Below are 23,751 nucleotides of genomic sequence, written 5' to 3' on the forward strand. Positions count from 1 at the left end.
TTCCAAATTTCTTGGCAGAGATGAGTGAGTGCCTCCTGTGCTGCCTCACTTTCTTGAAAGATTTCAATTTTTATTCCATCCATTCCTGGTTCCTTTTTCTTTGCCAATTCCTTCAATGCACCTTGGACTTCCTCCTTCGGTATCATTGGCTCTTGATCATATGCTACCTCTTGAAACAGTTGAACACATCCTTCTTAATTCATTCTCACTCCTTCACCAGATGAGTGCAAACACATTTTTTACTGATAAAGATTTATGACTAAAGAAAAAAAAGTTAGATACTACTGACATGGACAACTGGGGGAAGTAGCAGTGGGGAGTGGGATTAGACAGAAAGAGAGAGGAAGGCATGTGATAATTATTCCTAGACTCTATATAACCTTCACAACAATGCTGTTACCCTGTGTAGTTCAGGTCTGACCTTCCCCTTAAACAAATATTTTTTGTTATTGTTGTTGTTATGTGCCATGGAGTCAGTTCCGACCCATAGCGACCCTGTACAGGGTTCCTGAGGCTGTAAATCTTTACAGGAGCAGAAAGCTTCATCTTTCTCCCTTGGAACAGCTGGTAGTTTTGAACTGCTCACCCTGAAGTTAGCAGCCTGATTCATAATCACTACACTACCAGGAGTCCCTAAACAAGCATAATGTATGTTTTAATGCTTCAGGACATGCAAGTTCTTTTCAACCTTCAAAATCCTTTTTTAAAAAATTCCCTGCTTGGTTTAATATTGGTTCATTTGAGTGTGTTGCTTATTCTCACAACCTAGGTATGGTTTTTGTTTTGTTTTGTTTTGTTTTGTTTTAAAGAAGGGATTATACTTAATCTAGCTCTGAGGCAAAGGGATAATTTCTGTAAACATTTCAGCAACATTAGTGAAGATACGAGATTTTCTGGAGTGTTTTTGTTAGGGCTATGAACTTGTTCTAAGCAGTTCAATCACGCCCAACAAAGTAAAAGTGGAACAGGCCTGAATTTTTTAAATTTGGGTTATCTGGAAGTCTAAAGAGAACAGGAAAAATTATAGATTGCAGCCCTGAAATGGGAGATTTGGGAGAGGTGGCGTGAGCTCTTTCAGGAGCCTGATGTTGGATTGTTGTCAGGACCGTGGAGAGTGACACACACTGAAAGTCATTTTGTTGGCACCATCTTTGAGTTAGGGACCGAATTTAACTACACGCATTCTGCCTTTGTTTTCTATGGGGAAGTATGGTTCCATCAGGGATTAAACCTGTAATTTTTACCTGTTATGGTTAGTGTTTCAGTTCAGCCACATTTTACAAATTTGGTTTCATTCCACTGTTGCTTCTTCAGCCATGACTGAACCTCCAGAGTCGATTTGAAGCCATGGTTTTTACTTTAGTCAACTCTGAATTATATAACACCTCTTTAAAACTTTCTATTCATATGGAAGTCCTGGTCTGGTGCAGTATGGGTAAGCACTGGACTACTAGGTGTTCTCCTCTGTAGGAGAAAGATGAGGCTTTCCGCCCTCTTAAAAGTTTTACAGTCTCATAAACCATGCAAAGGATCACTGTGAGTCGGAGCCCATTTGATGGCGGTGGGCGGGCCACAAACTGCAGCGGTGACAGCTCCGTTTTGTCAACATGCATCTTCCTCTGTCAGTCCAGCGCCCCTCGCCCCCACTCCCCAGGAAACACACAACCCTGAGATTTTCCTCGGGTATTTTTCATGCTTTTCTATCTGATTTCTTTTCTTATAGGAGTTAAGCCCAGAAACCACACATCCGGATTTCCGAATTTGGTTGACAAGTTACCCATCTCCGAATTTCCCCGTATCCGTGCTGCAAAATGGAGTGAAAATGACCAATGAAGCCCCGAAAGGTTTACGGGCTAATATCATTCGATCGTACCTCATGGACCCGATCTCTGACCCCGAGTTCTTTGGCAGCTGCAAAAAGCCTGTTAGTAATGGATAAGTCTTGTTACCTCAGCCCTGTAAAGCAATTCAAGTGGCCCCTAGTGATTATGGATGTGTGCAGAGTAAAACTACAAATTAAATAGGCCTCCTGCGCTGCAGTGCAGTTGGTTTTGATTACTGATTGACTGTGGGGGGAAGTCAATTTTATTAATATTTTATTTTAATTTTACCACCAGACTCATTCTTGCTCAGCTGAGATCTTGTGGTGTGTCATTAATAATGTAGCTTTCTATTTAGAAAGTCAGCTGTAAGCCATTCCCAATACAAATCTGCAAGGCTGGAGAATCTTGTTTTGAGTCTATTAGCTGAGCCCTTTGCTATTTGGAGGCATATCTCTAAATGAAAACATAAAAATATTTTCTCCATATGACTATAATGAGTGCCAAAATGATTTTGCTCCTTGATTGATGAGACTCATATGAGTCTTTTTTAGCGTCATCAGGCAAGCAGGGATGCCACCCACTGCTTTCATGATTACAATTCTGTGTGTGGATGTCTGTGACTTGAAATTGTTTCATGGCGTTTTACCATAATTAAAAATGGAAGCTTCTTTTTAAGAGAGGTCATGAACCTGGGTAAGATTTTGCCATTTAAAAGCTCACATTCTTAATGTCTGAATATATTTTAAGTACATACCAGAAGAAAACATTAAAAATAAAGTAATACGTTCATTAGGCAACAGTTTTGGATACTAAAACAAAACAAAGGAAAAATCTATATTAAAAAAATCTGAGCCAAATCTTTTCCCTAATGTCTAAGAGTTACCATATGACTCGCTTTTGCACTGATTGTGTTCAGAGACAGCAGGTTACCCCCAGATGGGTCATGAGGGAGCTTCTATAGCTGATGAGCCGCACAAAGTCCTTTGCAAAGTTTTACTCAACCGTCCCTTTCTTTTAGATCTAAAAGTCTCTCTAGTCACAGTCACAGTTATTATGTTGTTGTTAAATGCAGTTGAGTCCATTCCAACCCATAGCAACCCTGTATAGGGTTTCAAAGGAGCGGTGGGTGATTTTGAACCACTAGTCTTGCGGTTCAAACAGACCTTAAGGTCAAGTGCTTTTTATTTAGAAATAATTTTCAATTTACAGAGAAGTTGCAAGTGTAAAACTAGTACAAAGAAGACTTCTTTCCTTTCTAATTTTGTACCATTTGTGTTTCTTGCTCTTTCTTTCTCTGTAAACATGTATGCACACATGCATAATTTACAGCTAAATTACATGTATCTTGGCTCTTTCTCCTTAAGCACTACAGCTTATATTTGCTAAAAACAGGGATATTATCCTACATAGCCACAGTCTAGTCATCAGTTTTAGTAACTTGAACAAGATGGAATTTGTGTCCCAGCTTGGTCTCCCGCCATTATGGGAGAGGGTCTAGAGTTAAGCATTGCATTATTTGCCATGTCTTTTTGCCTTCTTTAGTTGGGAACATTTCCCCCAGCACTTCTGTATTTTTTATGACATGGACATTTTTTAAGAATTCACCTGTCCCATTTATTGTTAAATTGAACATTTCTCTTTTGGGGTTTGCTGGATGCTTCCTCATGATTGGATGATTCAGATTACAATTTCTCAGTTAGAGTCTCCAGTGTCACGTCTGGAGGCACATGATGTCCATTTGTCCCTCACTAACAGTATTACCTTTGATCACCTAGAGAAGGTGTAAGGAGCTCTGGTAGCTTAGTGGATTATGTGTTGGACTGCTAACCACAAGGTCAGCAGTCCAAATTCACCAGCAGTTTTGCAGGAGAAAGATGAGGTGTGGGGAACATGGTGGCTCTGTAGGATAAGCACTGGACTGTGAACCATAGGGTCAGCAGTTCAAGCCCACCAGTCACTCCTCAGGAGCAAGATGAGGTTTTCTGCTCCCACAAAGGTTTACAGCTTCAGAAACCCTATTCAGAGTTGCTATGAGTCAGAATTGACTTGATGACACTTTAACAGCAACAACAATAACAACAACAACAGACAAGGCATTGCCTGGTTTCTCCACTGTATAAAAACTGTACTTTCCTCTTGCAATTAATGATCAGTCTATTAGGAAACATTTTAGGACCATGTCCCCCATCAAAATCTACTTTCTACCCAGGTTTAAAATTCACTGATGGTTATTGCTTCAGCAAATGATTTCCTATGATGATTGCAAACTGATTATTTTCTATCTCCAGCACCCCTTCCATGTTTCCCAGTGGGCACTTAGAACTCAGCAGCCCTCCATTCTCCCCCATTATTTTCCTATGTATTACTAGTAAGTATGGATTATGGGTTTTTTCCCAAGGCTTTATAATTCATTAGTCTACTTATCTCTTAAGGAACCCTGATTGTGTAGTAGTTTAAGGACTGGGTTGCTAACCGTAAGGTCAGCAGCTCGAATCTACCGGTTGCTTGGTGGGAAAGAGATGAGGCTTTCTGCTCCTGTAAAGATTTAGAGCCTTTCGGCTCTAACCTCTATACAGGATTTCTCTGAGTCAGAACCGACTCAGTAGCACACACCCACCACCACCGCCACTTAAGGCTTTTGCTGCTCAAATTTGGTGCTCAGATATAGTCAGTAGAAGCCCCTTCATGCTAGCTAGCATATTTGTATTTGTGACATGCCCATTTTTTTTTTTGTATTCTATTAATATTGTTACTATCATCACTCCTTATTTTCTGACTTAATGAGTTGTTCTAGGTTCATCTCGTAACTATCCTGGCCCAGTCCTGGAACCAGACATTTTCCTGAGGAGCTCTGGCTCCTTTTAGTGTGTAATGGTAGAAGATACCAAGATCTAGATGTGCTCATTACTACTGGGATATCTTTGGTTCTTGGCTCTTTAAAGGAAATAATTAGGAAATATACACAAGTATGTACATTCTCACACACATATCAAATATACATACACACATACATATATATGTGAGGGGACTTCAAAAAGTTTGTGGACACTTTTCATTATCTTTTAATTCCATTTTTCTTTGAATTTTTTGAAGCCCCCTAATATATATACTGGTCTTGATATGGCACTGCAGTTTAATGTGCTGGACTACAAGGTCAATGGTTCAGGCTCACCAGCTTCTCTTTGGAAACCTTATATAGGGTCACTATACACACACAGAGAGAGAGAGAGAGCTCTAGTGGGTGGCTAACCACAAAGTCAAGCATCGAATTCACCATCAACTCTATGGGAAAAAGATGAGATATTTGCTCCCGTAAAGACTTACAGCCTTGGAAACCCCATCCAGGGTCGCTATGAGTTGGAACCAACTTCACAGCATAGCACCACCACTACCAATATATATGCAAGTACATGTTCACAAATATATGCTTACATGCACACATATTTTAGAAACCATGAGTTTATACTGATACCTCCAAGCCCAGTTCATCAACTTGGGGTTCTCTTCTTCCTCATTCTTTTCTTCCATAATGAGAAACCTGGCTCCTCACAACTTCAGCACATTTACTGATTTGCTTAATCCTCTGATATATCTAAAACAGCTTGAGAATTAGTGCAATATGTTTTCCTTTAGTTTCTGTCATCTCTGTGTGTGTCATTTTTGTTTCCTTCTCACCCTTCACAATTTACTCCACGGAGGAAACTTCATCCCTGCCCTTGGATAAAACTGGTGGGTAGCCTCATGACTTTTCAGTTTGCTCTCAAATAATGTAAAGTTTTATAGTCACTTTGAGTTGGAAAGCCAACCTTGTGTCCTAAAGCCCTGGTGAACATAGCTAAGTGTGCCCATTGAACATGCATATAAGTAAGCCTATTTTTGCCACAATAGCTTACAGTAACAGACTTAATTCTATTTTGGTTTTACTTTGGGGTAAATATATCTTGATGCTATTTCTCAACAAAAGAAATGAATTACTTTCATTTTGATATCTGATAAGTATAACGCAATGTTGGGGGTGATTAATGCTATGGTACCATTTCTAATCATTACAGGAAGAATTCAAGAAATTGTTGTATGGCCTCTGTTTTTTCCATGCCTTGGTGCAAGAGAGACGGAAATTTGGACCTCTGGGGTGGAATATCCCTTACGAGTTCAATGAGACTGACCTAAGAATCAGTGTACAGCAACTCCAAATGTTCCTCAACCAGTATGAGGTAACTGAAAAATCACAGCCAGCTCATTACCTATTCTGCCCTTTATCGTGTTGTTAAGTGTTTATACAACAAGCAGGGACTTCTGATTAATCTCTACTCTTATAAAATGAATAAGAAGGATAGTGCCCCACAGCGTATTAAGTAGTACTTTATTATACTAGGATATTCGGACCACGGTAGTAGGTAGTTAGGATGTCAGTTTGTGCATTAGGAATCTGTATTTGTCATTTACTGTGACACATAAATGCCTGTGGGACATGAAAGGTGATCAAGGATTTGAGAGGACCATAGATCAACCAGGTTTCAAAATGAAAAGAAAACAACAACAAAAGACAAATTTTCTTCTGTTCTAGAGCACTTTTAGGGAAATGCCATTGTACTGTTATTCCAGAGTTTGGGCCATTTGTCAGGAAAAAAATGAACGATTTAAGCAGTGGGTGTTAACCAGAAGTATAGATTCTGGAGATCAGCCAAAACCATCTAATGTCATATCACTCACATTTCTTCCTCTATATTCTGATGTATAAACACACACACTTATCATTGCTTTTGTACTTCGAAATAGTGTACTCTTCTTTGAGATTTTTTTTTCCCTTTGTCTTATTGAATAGAGTAGTTTAAACTTTTAAATGATACAAACGTTAACTAAACCAGAGTTCTTTTTCTTAAAGAAAACCTGATCATATCTATTCCTGCCTAATCTTAAAATTAGATACCATTTTACCTACGTAATTGTTATTGTTACAAGCCAAGTCAGGATAGACTCATAGCGACTCAGTATAGGGTTTCTGAGGAGTGCTTGGTGGATTTGAGACATAGACCTTGTGGTTAGCAGTCCAGGACTGATTAGCATATTATGTATGTTGTTGTTAAGTGCCGTCTAGTGGGTTCCGACCCTGTATAAGGCTTCACAGGAACAGCTGGTAGGTTTGAAACACCCACCTTGCGGTTCAAACTGACCTTATGGTCTAGCTCATTGTCCTGCAGTGCCACACCAGGACTCCTATAATGATGTGAATAAGTATGTGTCCCGTGATGACACTGGATGTGGTGAAAAAAACACCAGTGGTAACTCTTTGGATCACAGACTAACACTTCCCATTCAAAGATAGCACGCAGAGTGCTCACTGAATACCAAGTACCCTGGGACACAAATGGTTAAAGTCTCAGAAGTCCTAGAAGGAGTGGTAAACACTGCTGCCTATCATGGTCACTTGGTGAATTATTAAGGGACATTATGACTTTCCCATTGCCATCAGGAAATACAAAATTCCAGTCACCAGTTAGAAGCATCAATAGAAGGCATGGGAAATGATAGGATTAACGTCTATGACCTATGTAGGTGAAGCAGAGACTGAGCACATACATATAGAGTCATCTGAAAGCTCCTGCTACCGTGGTTTTGTCACTTACTGTGCAGTGTAAATCTATGATGATTACTTATTTTATCATCTGCTGACTTTTTAATTTTTCAGTAAACCTATTAGGAAACAAGTTTTAAAAAGCAAATGTACAGCAAAATTACGAACTGTGTTTCTGTTTCTTAGTCAACTTAATGGTGAATATTTGGCCTGTACAAATGTTTGTGGGCATTTGCTGTTCACCGTGGGGACCACAGTCATCTCACTGGTAGTACTGCTGAAACCTGAAAACATAAATTTACTGAAGAAGCAGATTTCCAAAGTTAGTAGTTACTTCAAAAAGTCTTTGTCCCAAAATGCTGATTGAACACATGCAGCTGCAGAAGGTGCAACTGCATCAAATCGGATCAAGCGTTTCTTCTAAATAAGTTCTCTTCACAGAACCCATGTGTGGCTTCTATTAGTGGAAGAAGAAATTGTTAAACAGGCAAATGATGCAACTTTCATGTCAGTGTCACCAAATGCTTAAATAGAAAAATCACACAATTCCAATCAATAATTCATTTTCACTCTCATTTCATGGAATCCAAGTAAAGCTTTTGATGTTTTTTTCTATCAGAGATGAAACTTCTCAGATTATTGTGAATTCAGTATGATTCTCTGGTTTGGCACTGAATGTGAATTAAAATTAGCTGCAGCACAGCCCTGTGTCCTTACCAACTTAAGATAGAATGTTGGTGAGCACCAAATATCAATGGTAAGAAGGAATACAGATTTGAAGTACAGAAAGAGCAGAAAGCAAGCTGAGTAAATAGGGAATGTGAAGAATAGGGACTTTGTCAAAGGCTGCAGTCAATGAAATATTTTGTGTTAGGATTTGCAACTGTAACTTCAAAGAGTGTTATATATCCGTATCTATCCTCTAGGACTTTTCAGAAATTATACTGTATTTATTTGGGGTGGTGGTGGTTATGTGCTGTGGGGTCAGTTCGAAACTCATAGTGACCCTGAATAGGGTTTCTGAGGCTGTAAATCTTTATGGGAGCAGAAAGCTTCATCTTTCTCCCATGGAACTGCTGGTAGTTTTGAACTGCTGACCTTGAGGTTAGCAGCCCAACTTGTAATCACCATGCTACCAGAGCTTCTTGTTTATTTGGGGAGGGATGACTAGTTTTCACATTCACACCTGTGTTTCTTTTAGTCCATTTATAGCAAAAAATATATATATATGGTACTGAAATGTAGTAAATCTACAGTGATGAGTTACTATGTGCTACAAGTACAAGCTATTTCTCTTTAATCAATAATACTTTAATGACATACAGGACTGACTGATTTCCTCTATTAAATGACAATTCCGTTGTGCTTCCCATACTCTGAGCACAATAATCACAAAGCAAGCTTGACAAAACTGCTACTCATGAGTCACATGGAATTCATCAAGAGTTAAAGGAGGGATTCTTTGAAAAATGTGGATTCACAATTCCTGTGCTTTTATTAAGTATAACCCTTTTGAAAAAGTCAACACATTTTCTTAAAATATAATGATCCACTGTCTTGATAGAGCGATCAGAGTTCAGCTGTCTAGTGCATACTGTAAGGAGCCTGATACTGTAATGAGTTAAGAGTTGGACTGCTAACCACAAGGTCAGTAGTTTGAATTTACCAGCCACTTTACAGGAGAAAGCGGAAGCTTTCTGCTCCCATAAAGATTTACAGCCCCTGAAACCCTATACAGGGTCGCTATCAGTGAGGACGGACTCGAGAGCTCACAGCAACATCAGCAGTAGTGCATACTATATGCACACAGGAAATCTAGACAGCTGTGGCCATCAAGAGACTGAATAGAATGAAGGACTCAAAGGAATGAGGGGTGGATTCATCTCCACTTGGAATATGGGTGAATTTATGGTTGCAAGTTAGGACTTCCTAACTTGTACCAGAATATGCTTCTGGCTCCAACATGGGTCCAGTGGATCTACTAATGCCATGCAAACAGATATATAAGTTCTAATTATAATTTACTGCAGCTAGAAGCCACCCTTGAAAAGCTATGTGTTGGAACTGACTTGATGGCACTTAACAAAACAGGAACATGTCAAATGTGGAGCAGGGGAAAGGAGTGAATGATTTCAGGATCCTTGTTTCATGACTGGAAAACATGGTCTTGCTAGGGTTCCCTAGACAAGAAGAATGAAATATCAAAGCAAGCCTATAGTGTGGGGGAGATCCACAGGCAAATCTCAGGCATTTTAGAGTAGGAAATACCAGTAGCAATCAGATAAAGATTTCACCTGTGAGATCCCTGGCCTATTAAGCATTGGGCCTAGAACGTATCATTGGGCCTCAATTTCTAGTCAGGTGCTAACATAAAAAGCTGATATAAAGTGAAGTGTTTCATAAAGAAATAATAGTTCAAGGAATTGGGAAAATTCTCAGAAGTAGCAGAAGGAAGATTATTTTAAGGAATCCTGTTTCCATGGAGAATTATTAAACATTGTTGTGCCCCATTTTCCATTCTTTTCCTGCATCAAAGTCATGGAAGCACAATCACCAAACCCTCAAGCTAGAAACCTGGAAGCCATCAGTGCTCAGCTATTCCTTATCCCTCCCCAGCCACATCAGTCTTCACCCTTCCTCACCTCTCCTTTCAACCACAGGTGCTCTACTGCATTTCTACAGTCTACTTGCTCTCTTCCCAGTGTGATGTGCTCTTTCACATCCCTGGGGGTTGCATTTATTTTCTTTGTATTTGTCATGCCCTTGTCTGTGTTCAGTTCTTGTCTAGTTTTGAATTCTTTTTTAAACTAACACTCAGGATCCAAACTTCCCTCCCCCTTTTTGTTCACCTTGTGTTGAGATCCTTAGCATTGTGGCTGAACACCTGTGTGAACAGGAAATGGCTCCAGTTTTGATCTACTTGCCCATCATCTCTGTCATCTTGTCCTTAAAATTCTATAGTGTATTGACGAGGAACATAGGTTCTCAGTCCCCAACTTGCTCTGGCAAACTTACCAGACCTGGTGACAGACAGGTCCCTGGGAAATACCCAGAAGGAAAGCACATTTTGTCTAATGGGGACTTGGTTTTGTTTACTCTTATATCCCCAGTGCTCAATCAATATCTATTTGGTGTATGAATTACTATCTCGTGACATAGGAAAGGATCTTCCATCTCTCAAAAACAAAAACGGCAACATTACTATATGTAGAAATTTGATATAACAATTGCAGCATTTAAGAAGAATAAAAATGAAAGAAATGATGATTGAATAATTGGTTATTTGCTATTAGGAAAAAATGAAGTTAGATTCTTGCTACATACAATATAATTCCTATTAGATTTTTTTAAAGCTAGGAAAAATGAAAGCAAAAAATAAATGACAGGTGCATTTGGCTGATAACTAAAAGGTCAACTGTTCAAATCCACCAGCCGCTCTGTGAGAGAAAAGACCTAGAAATTTGCTTCTGGAAAGATTATAGTCTAGGGAACCTATGGGCAGGTCTGTCCTATCATATATGGTTATTGTAAATCAAAATTGGCTTGGTGGCACACAACAGCAACATAGACATATGAACTTCAAAACATTTGTAGAATAATTGAATAAAAAGATAATGGAATTTTTCCATGAACTTTTTGAAGCCCCTTTGTATTATCTGCTTGTCAAATGGGCAATTACTTTTGTTGTGATTTTGTTATGTGTGTGTGAGAAAGGCCTACTCCCCATTCTAACCACTTCATCAACTCCAAAGTAACTAGATTTCACAGTTTCACAGCTCATAGCATGCCTCTCCAGGAGTTTTCTTGTGCATATAGAAATTGTCGTTGCTCTTAAGTGTGTCAAGTTGATTCTGACTCATAGTGACCCTGTATAGTGTTTCTGAGGAGCGGCTGGTGAGTTTGAACTACCAACCTTGTGGTTATCAGTTCAATGCTAATCCAAAGCGCCACATCTGGACTCTGCATATATAGATACACATATGCATACATATGTATGCACACATTTTTCCATAAAATGCTGTGCATAGTCATTTTCAGTTTGCTTTGTTTACATGTGTTGTGAACAACTTTCAAAATAGATATAGATCTTTGTTTTAACATCTACTTATATAACATTTCCCTTTTGTTAACAATTACAATTTTATTTCAATTTTTTTATTAATAAAATGATGCTGAAGGGAACAACTCTGCATATAATGTTGCACACTAGGTTTTCATTACAAATTTAGCTTAAGTATCCCATAACAACAGAGAAAGCACTCAATCCAAGGAGAAAAGTACTGTTTATTTCTATGTCTCCAGTCACTTCACCTGGGCCTCGGGAAGAAAACACCCCCCAGGGTCACTGACTCTGGTGTGACCATGCTGCTGACAGAAACAGCAAGGTAGCATAGCATGTTAGGTGTAAATTCTCAGGGACCCGTTGGCAGAGTTTAACCCTTTTATGCATAAATCAAATTCTCCCCTTCCAAATCTTTTCTGTCTGCATCACAAAACCTTCTCAGGGACTGGCTGGCCCATATGCTCTCTACTTTGATTACAACTTATTTAATGAACCCTGGTGACACTGTAGGATAAGCACTAGACTGCTAGCCACCAGGCCAGCAGTTCAAACCCACTAGCCCCTCCATGGGAGAAAGATGAGACTTTCTGCTCCCCTAAAGATTTTTAGCCTTGGAAACCCTACACAGGGTTGCTGTGAGTTGGAACCAACTTGACAGCACACATCAGCATGAGTTTCTTGATTTTCCTTTTATGAAGTGGGGGCCTGTCAATGAGGCAGAACTCAGCATCCTTGATCACGCTCACAGCCCATTTGCAGTTGGACATAAATATTCGAGCATTTTCCTTTCTGATTCTGTCTTTCCAAGCAGGCTGTCAGTAACACATGTTTTCTTATATTGATTGCCTCAAAATAACAAACCTCATAAATTCCCAACCACTGATTCAGTACATTTCCCCTCTCTAATCACTTATTCTTCTTTGGTGCTATTATTTCTATAGAAGAGATTCCTCCCAGTGGGATCATTGAAACGCAGTTTCCATACACTTTAGAGCTCAACAGATAACCGCTAGAAAGGTATATAAAGCACAGAAGTGGTAAATAAAAAAATTCTAAATTAAAAGGACGCTGTGTTTGCATAGAGAATATTTTCAACCTTTGCGGTTTTAAAAATATAAGCAATTAAACATCATAAAAATAAAAGGCAAACAAAAAGTTGGAGACAATTCTTAAAATTTATATGACAGAATGATTCAATTTCCTTATAACGAGTCTTCAATAATAAGAAAAAAGATAAACATTCAAATTAAGCAAACACATAAAGATCAGAGAAGATCATTTACATAATAAAGAAAACAAATGGTGAATAAATATTTTTAGTGTCAATATTAATAATAAACACAGAAAATTAAAACAATTAAAAATACTTGTATCCTTTAACTGTCTTTTTTCCTTTTTCTTTTTCTCTAAATAATAATTCTTAGTGTTGGTGAGAATGTTGAAAATTCTTCTATACTGCTGCTAGGTGTGTATGCTTAGGATCAAAAGACAATGCAGTGTGAAAAAACCCATCATTGTAAACATGTAAAAATGCTTACACCAAAGAACATCATTTAAAGGCAAAAGGCAAACTAACTGGAAAAGATTTTGCCACACATTTCTTAAATGCTCACTTTATAAAACAGCTTATGAACATAACCACACTCACACATACACAAACTGTCAAGATGTCAATATTTTTTAAAAAATGAGTAGAAGGCTTGTTCTCAGAAGCACTACAAAAGGTTATTGTTGTTGCTAAGTGTTGTTGGTTCCGACTCATAGTGACCCTGTGTAGGGTTTCCAAGGAGCAGCTGGTGAGTTTGAACCTCAAATCTACCTTGGGGTTTCAGTCCTTATGCTAAAGCACCACATTAGAACTACAAAAGGTTATTAGACATATGGAAAAATTATGAACCTCACAAGTATTCTAGAAAATGCAAATTAAAGCAATGTTAACTATCTGTGATCTTTCAAATTAGCAAAGATTTTTAAACTGATTGCTACAATTGTTACAGCAGTTGAGAAGAGCAGTCGGTTCAGTGTTCTTTGTAAGTTCCTTCACTTTGACATAGTAACTTCCTTTTTAGAAATCTAGGCTAAAAAACATAACATGCATGTTTGCTAAAACACAATACTGAACAGTGTGAACGTCTGAATCTTAAGCATTAGAAGGTAATGATTAAATATTATAGCATATTCAAATAATATTTCATGAAAGGGCTAAAACTCATGAGATTTGATGAAAATTTAGTGTGTACAGTGTGATTCCAATTGTGTAAATATCCATTACTATGAAAAATAGTGAAGAAAACAAACACCGATGATTTGAATTATATTGGATTTGTTTACGTATCATTCAGCAGTGCATAGTTCTCAAGGATGAGATTGTGCTCTAAATCATTTGTGCCTGGCACATAATAGATGCTTAGTGTTACTTGAAAAATAAGTGAAGAATTCACAATAGAGGACCTCTCTTCTCAGCAATGATTGAATGGAAATAAAAAGCCTCAAAGGGAGAGAAAGACCATCTGAAAAATTACATTTCACAAGGAAGTATATAAAGGAAATTGTGTTGATACAAAATTTTGTGTAAGATATTTCATTTAATAATATGAGTAAATGAGAAAGAGTTTTGTATACACTGCAATAGCACTTCATTAGGTGAGTGACTTGCGCTCTCCGTTTTAGGAGCTGCCTTACGATGCTCTGCGATACATGACAGGTGAATGCAATTATGGAGGCAGGGTGACTGACGACTGGGATCGTCGCACATTGCGTAGCATCCTCAACAAATTCTTCAATTCAGAATTAGTGGAAAATTCAGACTATAAATTTGACTCAAGTGGCATCTATTTTGTCCCTCCTTCTGGCGATGTAAGTATGCCCTTTAGAAAACTACATGCAGTAAAATATGAAATTCCTCTGGTAGTGATGATGTTGATTGATATATATATATATATATATTTAAGGTGATTTCCTGAAACCTTGTTTTTTGTTAACCCTTGCATTTATTATCTGTGCTCTCTCTAGTCTTATAGGAACAGAGCAAACCCCATGCTTAGATGGAGTTAGTAGTTTCTTGTCCACAGTGATGTGAGAAATATCAGAAGCATTCCTCATCCAAGACTAGCTTCCAAAGTGACTTGAAATTGTGCCATCATGAATTCAGTCCTTTGGGTAATAAGGCATTGTCCCCATTTAAAATGAAAATACACATGGGAGAGGTGACAAATATCATTAATATTTAATGCTTGTATCATGCTTAATTATTTACAAAGCAGTTACACATAATTACCTCAAAGGAGCAGTGTTAGTACTATTTTATCCCTCTTACAAACAAGGAAGCAGGTTTGCTAAGGTGAAGTGGTTTCTCCAAGGCCCGCAACTAGCAAGTGGCAGAGAGTCACAGAACCAGCTGTGCCAACAGGCCAAGGTTCCCTTATGCTGTTCTTCTAGACCTGTCTTGTGGGAGATGTGGTATCTGCCTTCAGATGACCATATTATCATTTTCTAGGACGTGCCAGGGCATTCAAATTAGTTCAAATCGTTTTATTCAAATTGTTTTATTCCCAGAAATAAAAAGGGCACATATTGAAAGTTAAGCGCACAGCCTCATGCAACAGAGATAAATGCCTTAGCTCCCAACCCTGACCCCGCCATTCACTAGGATGAATGCTAGCTAAGGGCAGATCTTGCCAGGGTAGATCTTAGCATAACCTAGGTTGCTAATCAGGTACAGCATGTCAACATGGAGGGTCATAAGTAAGGAGATCTCCAATGATGAATTGTCAAATGAGAAAAAAGCAAGATGAAGATAAATGTGTGTAATGTGACCCATATCATGAACCCATCGATGCTGTAACCCTTTGCCATATATGTACGTGGATGTTTTTCAGCGATCCTCTGGACATCAACAAAGGTATAAAATTTTGATAAAATTCTGTGTAAATAAAATATCACAAATTTTATGCATATACTTTAAAAGATACAAATGTATCTTTGTTAATAGTGGTTATCTAGGGATAAGAAAATTTTGTTAAGTTTTACTTTTCTAAACTGAATGGATTTTTCACATTAAAAGTAAATTTTATAATCAGAAAAGTTTATTTTTATTGTGAAATACTAGGAATAGTCATCAGCAAAATGCAGCAAGGAAGATATTTCTGGAAGAAACTTCTAAATGAAGTTACTAGGATTCGCCTCTCCCTCCATTTTAAAACACATTCCAGTTGAATGTTACAGTTTCTTTTTCTTTATGTGTCCATGTATACATATTTTTAACTTTGTCACAGGCTAAAAGAAAATGAAAGCCTTCTGTGTCCAGTCTCCCAGGCTCATCTACTCATTAACTTGGGGATTGAAAATTACCTCTTTTCTGTGAGAACTTTCTATTGAACAATTGATTTCTGACCTTCTGACTTCTTGTTATTCATCCTTGCAGCACAAAAGCTACATTGAATATACAAAGACTCTGCCGCTGACCCCATCACCAGAAATCTTTGGGATGAATGCCAATGCAGATATCACCAAGGATCAGTCAGAAACTCAGCTGCTATTTGATAACATTCTTCTCACACAGGTGTGTGATCTGTACAGGAATTGGCTCCTGAGGCCTGTAGGGACACCCTCCAAACAGCATGTGCCAGCAAGCAGTTCTCTCACACAATTCTTTCAAAGCAGGGAGTCATTTTTTTAGTAAGGAAAAACACACACATACCTTACATAGAGAGTTTAACACAAAGAACAAATCTATATGGATTTTTTCCTCCCTCAATCTTTTGATTTGAAGCAAAGATCTCTTATTTTGAGTATCATTTTACTGCTAGATGTTCTATTTTGCTTTTCTTGCATAACACATGCCCTAACATATTCTATACTATGTATGTCCTTTTGGGGGTCCTGGACCAATGTCTGCAGTTCAAACTCACCAGCCACTCCTGGGATGGTCCCTATAAGTCAGAAATGACTCGATGGTACTAAGGCCAACAACATGTTCTTTTTCAATGTATTTAAAGTGGGAGAAGAATTTCAATGATATTTGGGAAGCAGTTTGATAACAGTATCTCTCTAGAATTTTACATCTTTTATTTCCCAGTCTTTTACCCACTGCCATTGAGTGGACTGGGACTCGTAGCAACCCTATAACCCTTTGACTCTATAAAAATCTTTACAGGAGCTAACTGCCTCATGTTTCTCCCATGATGCAGCTACTGGGTTTGAACCTCCAACCTTATGGTTAACAGTCCAACATTTAATCCAATGTGCCACCAGTAATCTTTGCTGTTGGCTGTTTCAGACTTAATTTGACAGCAATTTTTTAAAAATGACTTAACCTTTTTCAAATTTTCCAGAGTCTTGTTCACATAGAAGCAGTTTCTCTCACACTCACATTTTATGAGATTAAATACGATTTAATTAAAGTGTGCAATTGTAATCATAAATACAAAATGTATAAAAATGTTTAGGGGGAAGACTACAGCGGATTCTTGGTGGGTGTACAGTGTTCAACTAGTGAGAACACCAAGTGCAAGGTGACCATATCACAGAGTTATTTTCAGAGACATCAGAAGCCAGCATGCCATAGCCCACGTGAATGAAAATACTGCTAAATCTCGTGTGTCTATTACGAGGGTTCTCTTGTGTTTGCTGTTCTCCTTTCAGAAGGAGTATGCACTTTTGTTTTTTTATTTTTTTGATAAATACTAATGCTAACTGTATGCTAGCGCTGCTCTAAGTGCTGTATGTATATTAAACATTGTAGTATTTACAAATAATCCTAAGAGTTAGGGACTATTATTATTCTCATTGTACAGTGAGAAAACTGAGACACAGAAAGATGAACTAATGTGCCCAAGGTCAGCTAGTACAATTGGAAACAGGAACTCAAAGCCAAACGGTGGGCTTTTACAAGTTTGGTTCGAAAATCTGTGTACTTCACCCTGTTGTTGTTGTTAAGTGCCTTGGAATCCTGTTGACTCATAGCAACCCTGTATATGGTTTCCGAGGAGTGACTGGTGGATTTTGGTTCAAACTGACTCTGTGGTCCTGCGCATTATCCCACATTGGCACACCAGGACTCCTGTACTTAACCCTAGGCTACTCATTAAGCATTGGACTGCAAGCTATGAGGTGTGTGGTGCCCGCCTGCCACTCCAAGGGAAAAAGATGAGGCTTTCTGCTCCCATGAAGATTTAAAGTCTTGGAAATTCTATACAAGATTGCTATGAGTTGGAACTGACACCTGATTACTTAACAACAAATACCATCTCTCTGGATTCTAAAAATGAGATAAAGCATAGAGGGCAGATCGCCAGAGACGCTGAACAGATCAAAGAAACAAAGCAGATGATTGAAGAGTTTGAGAACTCCTTTTGGGTCTATGCCAAGGTGGCATTTTCTAATAGGGCAAAAGGACAAAGACTATTTCTATGTCCATTTTACACACTGTTGTTGTTATTAAGTGCCTTTGAGTCGACTCCAACTCATAGCGACCCTGTATAGGGCTCCCAAGGAGCAACGGGTGAGCTTGAACCACCAACTTTACAGTTCAAGCCAACCCTGTGGTCCAACACATTAACCAACAGTGCCATACCAGGGGTCCACATTAATAGCACTACACATTGGTGGTGGTGGTGGTGTGCCTTGGAGTCATAGTGAACCTGCTCAGGGCTTCCAAGGCTGTAAATCTTTACTGGAGCAGAAAGCCTCATCTTTCTCCCACGGAACAGCTTGTAGTTTCGAACTGCTGATACTCAGGTCAGCAGCCCAACTCATAACCACTATGCTACCAGAGCTCCATAATAGAATTAAAATCAGTCCTTACCAGGGCACAACACTATATGTATGGCTATGAATAGATTAACATATCTTTAAGAAAACTGTTGTTGGATGCTGTTGAGTCATTTCCAATTCACAGTGACACTACGCACAACAGAATGAAACCCCACCTGGTCTGGTGCCATCCTCACAATTGTTATTACGCTTGAGTCCATTGCTGTTGCCACTGCATCAATTGTTGGGAGTCTCCCTGTTTTTTCACTGACCCTCCACTGTACCAAGCACGATCTTCTCCAGGGACTGTTCCCTCCTGATGAAAACATGCCAAAGTACAAGAGATGAAGTCTTGCCATCGTGGTTTCCAAGAAGTGTTCTGGAAGTCCATGGTACTTTTAATATTCTTCACCAGCACGATAATTCAAATGCATTAATTCTTCTCTGCTCTTTCTTTTTCATTGTTCAACGTTTATATGCATATGAGGCCATTGAAAATACTATGGCTAGGGTCAGGCACAACTTAGTTTTCAAACTGTCATCTTTACTCTTGAACACTTTAAGGAGGTCTTTTGCAGCAGATTTGCCTAATGCAGTACACCATTGATATCTTGACTGCTGCTTCATGGGTGTTGATTGTGGATCCAAGCAAAATGAAGTCTGTGGCAACTTCATTTATCATGATGTTCTCCACTTATCATGAAGTTGTTTATTGGTCCATTTGTGAGGACTTTTGTTTTCTTTATATTGGAACTGATGATGAAAGTCTTTAACCTTCATCAATATTTTAAGTCCTCTTCACTTCCAGCAAGCAAGGTTGTTTCATCTGCCTATGGCGGGTTGTTAATAAGTCTTCCTCCAATTCCAATATCACATTCTTTTTCATAAATCCAGCTTCTCAGATTATTTGCTCAGAGCATACAGATTAAATGAATATCGTGAAAGGATACAACCTTGACATATAGCTTTCCTTGTTTAAACCATTCAGTATTCCCTTGATCTGTTTGTACAACTGACTCTTGGTCTGTGTACAGAACAGTAAAGTGTTCTGAAAAAAACCCATTTTCCACAATACTATCCTGAGTTTGTCATGATCCACACAGTCAAAAACCTCTGCACAGTCAGTATAACACAACATCTTTCTTGTATGCTGTGCTCTGATATTAGCAGTAATATCCCAAGTTCCACGTCCTCTTCTGAATTTGGCTTGAACCTCTCTGGCAACTCCCTGATCAAACACTGTATTCCATCAATTCCTGGAGCCTTGTTCTTTGCCAGTGCTTTCAGTGCAGCTTAGACTTCTTCCTTTAGTATCATTGGCTCTTGATCATATGCTGTCTCATGAAATGGTTGAAATAAATGGTTTCTTTTGGGAAATACTCTGTGTATTCTTTCCATCTTCTTTGGATGCTTTCTGCATCACTTAATATTTTGCCCACAGAGGCCTTCAGTATTTCAGGTTGATACTTGAATTTTTTCCCTTAGTTCTTTCAGCTTGAGGAATGCTGAGGGTGTTCTTCCTTTTGATTTTCTAATTCCAGATCTTTGTATATTCCATTATAACACTTGACTTTATCTTCTCGAGCTGCAGCTTTTACTGAGTTGTATTTGGAGTGCCTTCCAACCTGGGAAGCTCATCTTCTGGCACTATTTCTGACAATGTCCTGCTGCTATTCATAAGCTTTTCAGTGGCTACGTATTCAGAAAAAGCTAAGTAGTCTGCTTCTCCTTCTTCCTAATCTGCTATAGTCTGTTGTTGTTGTTAAGTGCCGTTGAGTTGGTTCCAATCCATAGTGGTTCTGTATAGGGTTTCTGAGGAGTAGTTGGAGAATTTGAACTCCTGACCTTGAAGTTCAAACCAACCTTAAGGTTGAGTGCTTATTCTATGGTGCCACACCAGGACTCTTTGTTGTTGTTGTTGTCAGGTGCCATCAAGTTAGCACTGACTCATAGAGACCTTATTTATGCACAACAGAATGAAACACTGCATGATCCTGGGCCAATCTCACAATTGTTGCCGTGCTTGATACCATTATGCTGCTACTTTGTCAATCCATCTCCCTTGGGTCTTCCTCTTTTTCTCTGACCCTCCACCTTACCAAACATGATATCCTTTTCCAGCGACTGGTCCCTCCTGACAATATGTCTGAAGTATGAGAGACGAAGTTTGGCCATCATGGCCTCTAAGGCAGCACTCTTGGCTGCACTTCTTCCAACACAGATCTGTTGGTTCTATGGGCAGCCCATGGCACTTTCAATATTCTCCTCCAACACCATAACTCAAAAGCATCAATTCTTCTATGGTCTTCCTTATTCACTGTCCAGCTTTCACATGCATATGATGTTATTGAAAATACCATGGTTTGGGTCAGGCGCACCTTAGTCTTCAATCTGACATCTTTGCTCTTCAACACTTTTAAAAGGTCTTGTGCAACAGATTTGCCTGATGCAATACGTCATTTGATTTCCTGACTGCTGCTTCCATGAGTGTTGATAGTTGATCTAAGAAAAATTAAGTCCTTGGCAACTTCAATCTTTTCTCTGTTGATAAGAATGTTGTTTATTGGTCCAGTGGTGAGGATTTTTGTTTTCTTGATGTTGAGATGTAATCCATACCGAAGGCTGTAGTCTTTGATCTTCATCAGTAAATATTTTAAGTCTTCTTCACTTTCAGCAAGCAAAGTTGTATCATCTGCATATCTCAGGTTGTCAATGAGTCTTCTTTCAATCCTGATGCCATATTTTTCTTCATATAATCCAGTTTCTCAGATTATTTTCTAGGACTCCTAGTGGTATTTAAAATATTGGGGCATAGCTTCCAGGATCACAGCAACATGCAAGCCACAACAGTACAACAAACTGACAGATGAGTAGTGGTTAGGACAATTAGTCTTGCAACAGGACCTTTGTAGTGTCATTGGATTTATTTAAACTTCATGGGGTATGCTACATTACTGAATACATAAAACAGTGGGCTCATTCCAACAGAAAATGACTCAGAACCAAATAAATTAGTTTAAATACACAAGGGGTGTCTTCTCAGTATGTAATTAAACAACCTCTACCAATACCCTGCACCTTAGCTTGGCAAGTACTATTAGAGTAATGGGCAGGCAGTAGTGCAATGGTTTTAGATTGGGTTTGCTACAATTCAGAGGCAAAGAGCCTACAATTGCAGAGCTCAGAGAGCACATGAACAATGACAAGACTCCTGTTTTATATATTAAGAAATACGCAGGGGCTTCAAAAAGTTCGTGGACAAAGTTCATTGTCTTTTAATTCAATTTTTCAAAGAACTTTTTAAAGCTGCCTTGTTCTAAGAAAAATATAAGTGAGAGAGATATTGGAGTTACTTTTGTAGAGCTCTTTTGCTTAAACTTAACTGCCAGACTCTATTTTTAATAGAAAAATGATCTGAATTTTAAATATTACAAATCTGAAAATAACCTAAGATCTCTCAAAAGGTTAAAATCAATGTCTCTTTGAAAATGTATCCACTTATCATTATTTGACAACAGGAAATTGACCCTTAGAAGATTTCAAATGACATTTGTGCAGGAGTGGATTCCTGAATAAGCAAAGTAAAGCCAGTAAACAATATCATATGGGTTTCTTCATATCCAAGATGTGGTTAAAAAACATGTGAACCTACATCTACACTACATATTAGCAAGTAAGCACACCAGTGCTTACCTTGCTTCTTGGGTCATCCAAAGTTGCATTTATGAAAACTCTAAGAAATGAATTTCTTTTCTAGGAAAGCTCTTGTTAAAAAATAGGAATGTGCTTAGTGTCTTTACAGTACTTTGTGTTGTTGTTAAGTGCCAGTCGAGTCGGTTCAGGCTCATAGCGACCCTATATAGGGTTTCTGAGGAGCAGCTGGTGAGCTTGAACTGCTGACCTTGCAGTTCAAACCAGCTTTGCAGTCCAGCGCATTAACCTACGGCGCCACAGTAGGACCCTATAGCATGTTGTATGTACTTCAAAATATAAATGGACAGAAATCAACATGATTCCTCAAACGCAATAGAAATAGACATTTTACTATTTTTGTCTGAATATTCATTATCCTTTTGGTTCACTATGATTTTATATATTTAGTTGTAAACAGAGTACTTTGGGATCATAATAAAGAATTAATTATGGTCATAACCCCCTTTTTATTATCATGTAATTAAACTACCAACATTGAAATCTTTTATTGTAAAACATATGCTGGTATGCAGTAGGTAGTGTTGAAAGTCACAGTATAAACTTAAGTAAAAGTAATAATCAATATTTATGGAATCTAATTTAGAATTAAAGCAAGACTCATAAAATCCTAAAGAAGAATGAACACAGTTGCCTAGAACTGGGAAAATATGTGTGTGTGCCCCGCAGCCCCACCATGCAGGCGCGCGCACACACACACTCACGCACACACACACATCCTTTCATTCATTCTTTTGCTCTGAAGATTTAAAGGCTTTTCCAGAAAATAAAAATTCAGTTACACAGTGCCACTATAAACATATAGAACTAAAATAGAAATGAAATTCCCTTCCTTGCCTCCTGCGTGAATCACTACAGGCTGCCTTTTCTCCATAACTCTTCTTACTGCTCAGAGGGGATAAGCACTATTTTCTTTGCCCTCCTGGTTCAAGGAGAAAACTATATCTCTGTTGGCAACCAGTAGGCACCAGAGTTATTAGCAAATACATTTTGTGGCAAGTTTTCTCAAAAGCAAGATCAGATTTCTTCCTCACGGGCTTTATTACCATCATCATTTGGCTCCCTCGCCAATGTCGATCCTTTTCCTTTTCCGTTTACAGCACCTGTTCCTCCTTTTCCATCCACACAGCACAATGTGCAGTTCTCTTGCTTCCTCAAAACCATCTTTTGCCTCCGAACACTGTTTATGCCCTTCTTGCTCATCTCTGATAATTGTTTTCTTGAAACCCCACCATCCCTACCCCATACCTGTTGTCTTCTCTCTTAATAAATCTTGTGTGGAGGAGGATCATGAAGAAAACAGCAGAGCAATGTTCATACTCTAGGGGTTTTCCTACTCAGTACTTCTTACACCTTTATTAGGATTTCTGATTTAGAGTTTGTATTCTTTATAGTCTCGTTCTGCAGGTGCTGGTGCAAAGTCATCAGATGAAGTGGTAAATGAGGTGGCTGGTGACATCTTAGGTAAACTTCCAAAAAACTTTGATGTTGAGGCTGCAATGAGGAGATACCCAACAACTTACACTCAGAGTATGAACACTGTACTTGTCCAAGAGATGGGTCGTTTCAATAAGTTACTGCAGACCATAAGAGAGTCATGCATCAACATTCAAAAGGCAATCAAGGTAAGATGAAATCTACCAAAGAAGAATCATTGAATTAAGCATAGCATTCATTTAATATTTAATAGGCACAGATTCTATTCTTGGTTCTGGGATAGGAACAAAAAATCCTGCCCTTGAGGAAAGTGTAGAATTCTGAAGGTAACAGTTAAAAACAGGTAATTAAGTAATACAAAGGAGATTCCAAAAGTTAATGGAAAAATG

At 38.5% G+C, this 23,751-nt stretch overlaps 1 protein-coding gene across 1 annotated transcript in view; it reads left to right on the forward strand.

Moving 5' to 3' along the window:
• Positions 1-23,751, forward strand: part of DNAH7 (dynein, axonemal, heavy chain 7) — a 324,797-nt gene that overhangs the window by 267,651 nt on the left and 33,395 nt on the right. Inside the window, exons 57-61 of the mRNA XM_006862048.1 lie at positions 1,724-1,924; positions 5,876-6,037; positions 14,132-14,317; positions 15,885-16,022; positions 23,320-23,550. Coding sequence (XP_006862110.1) covers positions 1,724-1,924; positions 5,876-6,037; positions 14,132-14,317; positions 15,885-16,022; positions 23,320-23,550 — 918 coding nt within the window. The remainder of the gene's footprint in view (positions 1-1,723; positions 1,925-5,875; positions 6,038-14,131; positions 14,318-15,884; positions 16,023-23,319; positions 23,551-23,751) is intronic.

Source organism: Chrysochloris asiatica, unplaced genomic scaffold, assembly GCF_000296735.1.
Source record: "Chrysochloris asiatica unplaced genomic scaffold, ChrAsi1.0 scaffold00045, whole genome shotgun sequence".
NCBI lineage: Eukaryota > Metazoa > Chordata > Mammalia > Afrosoricida > Chrysochloridae > Chrysochloris > Chrysochloris asiatica.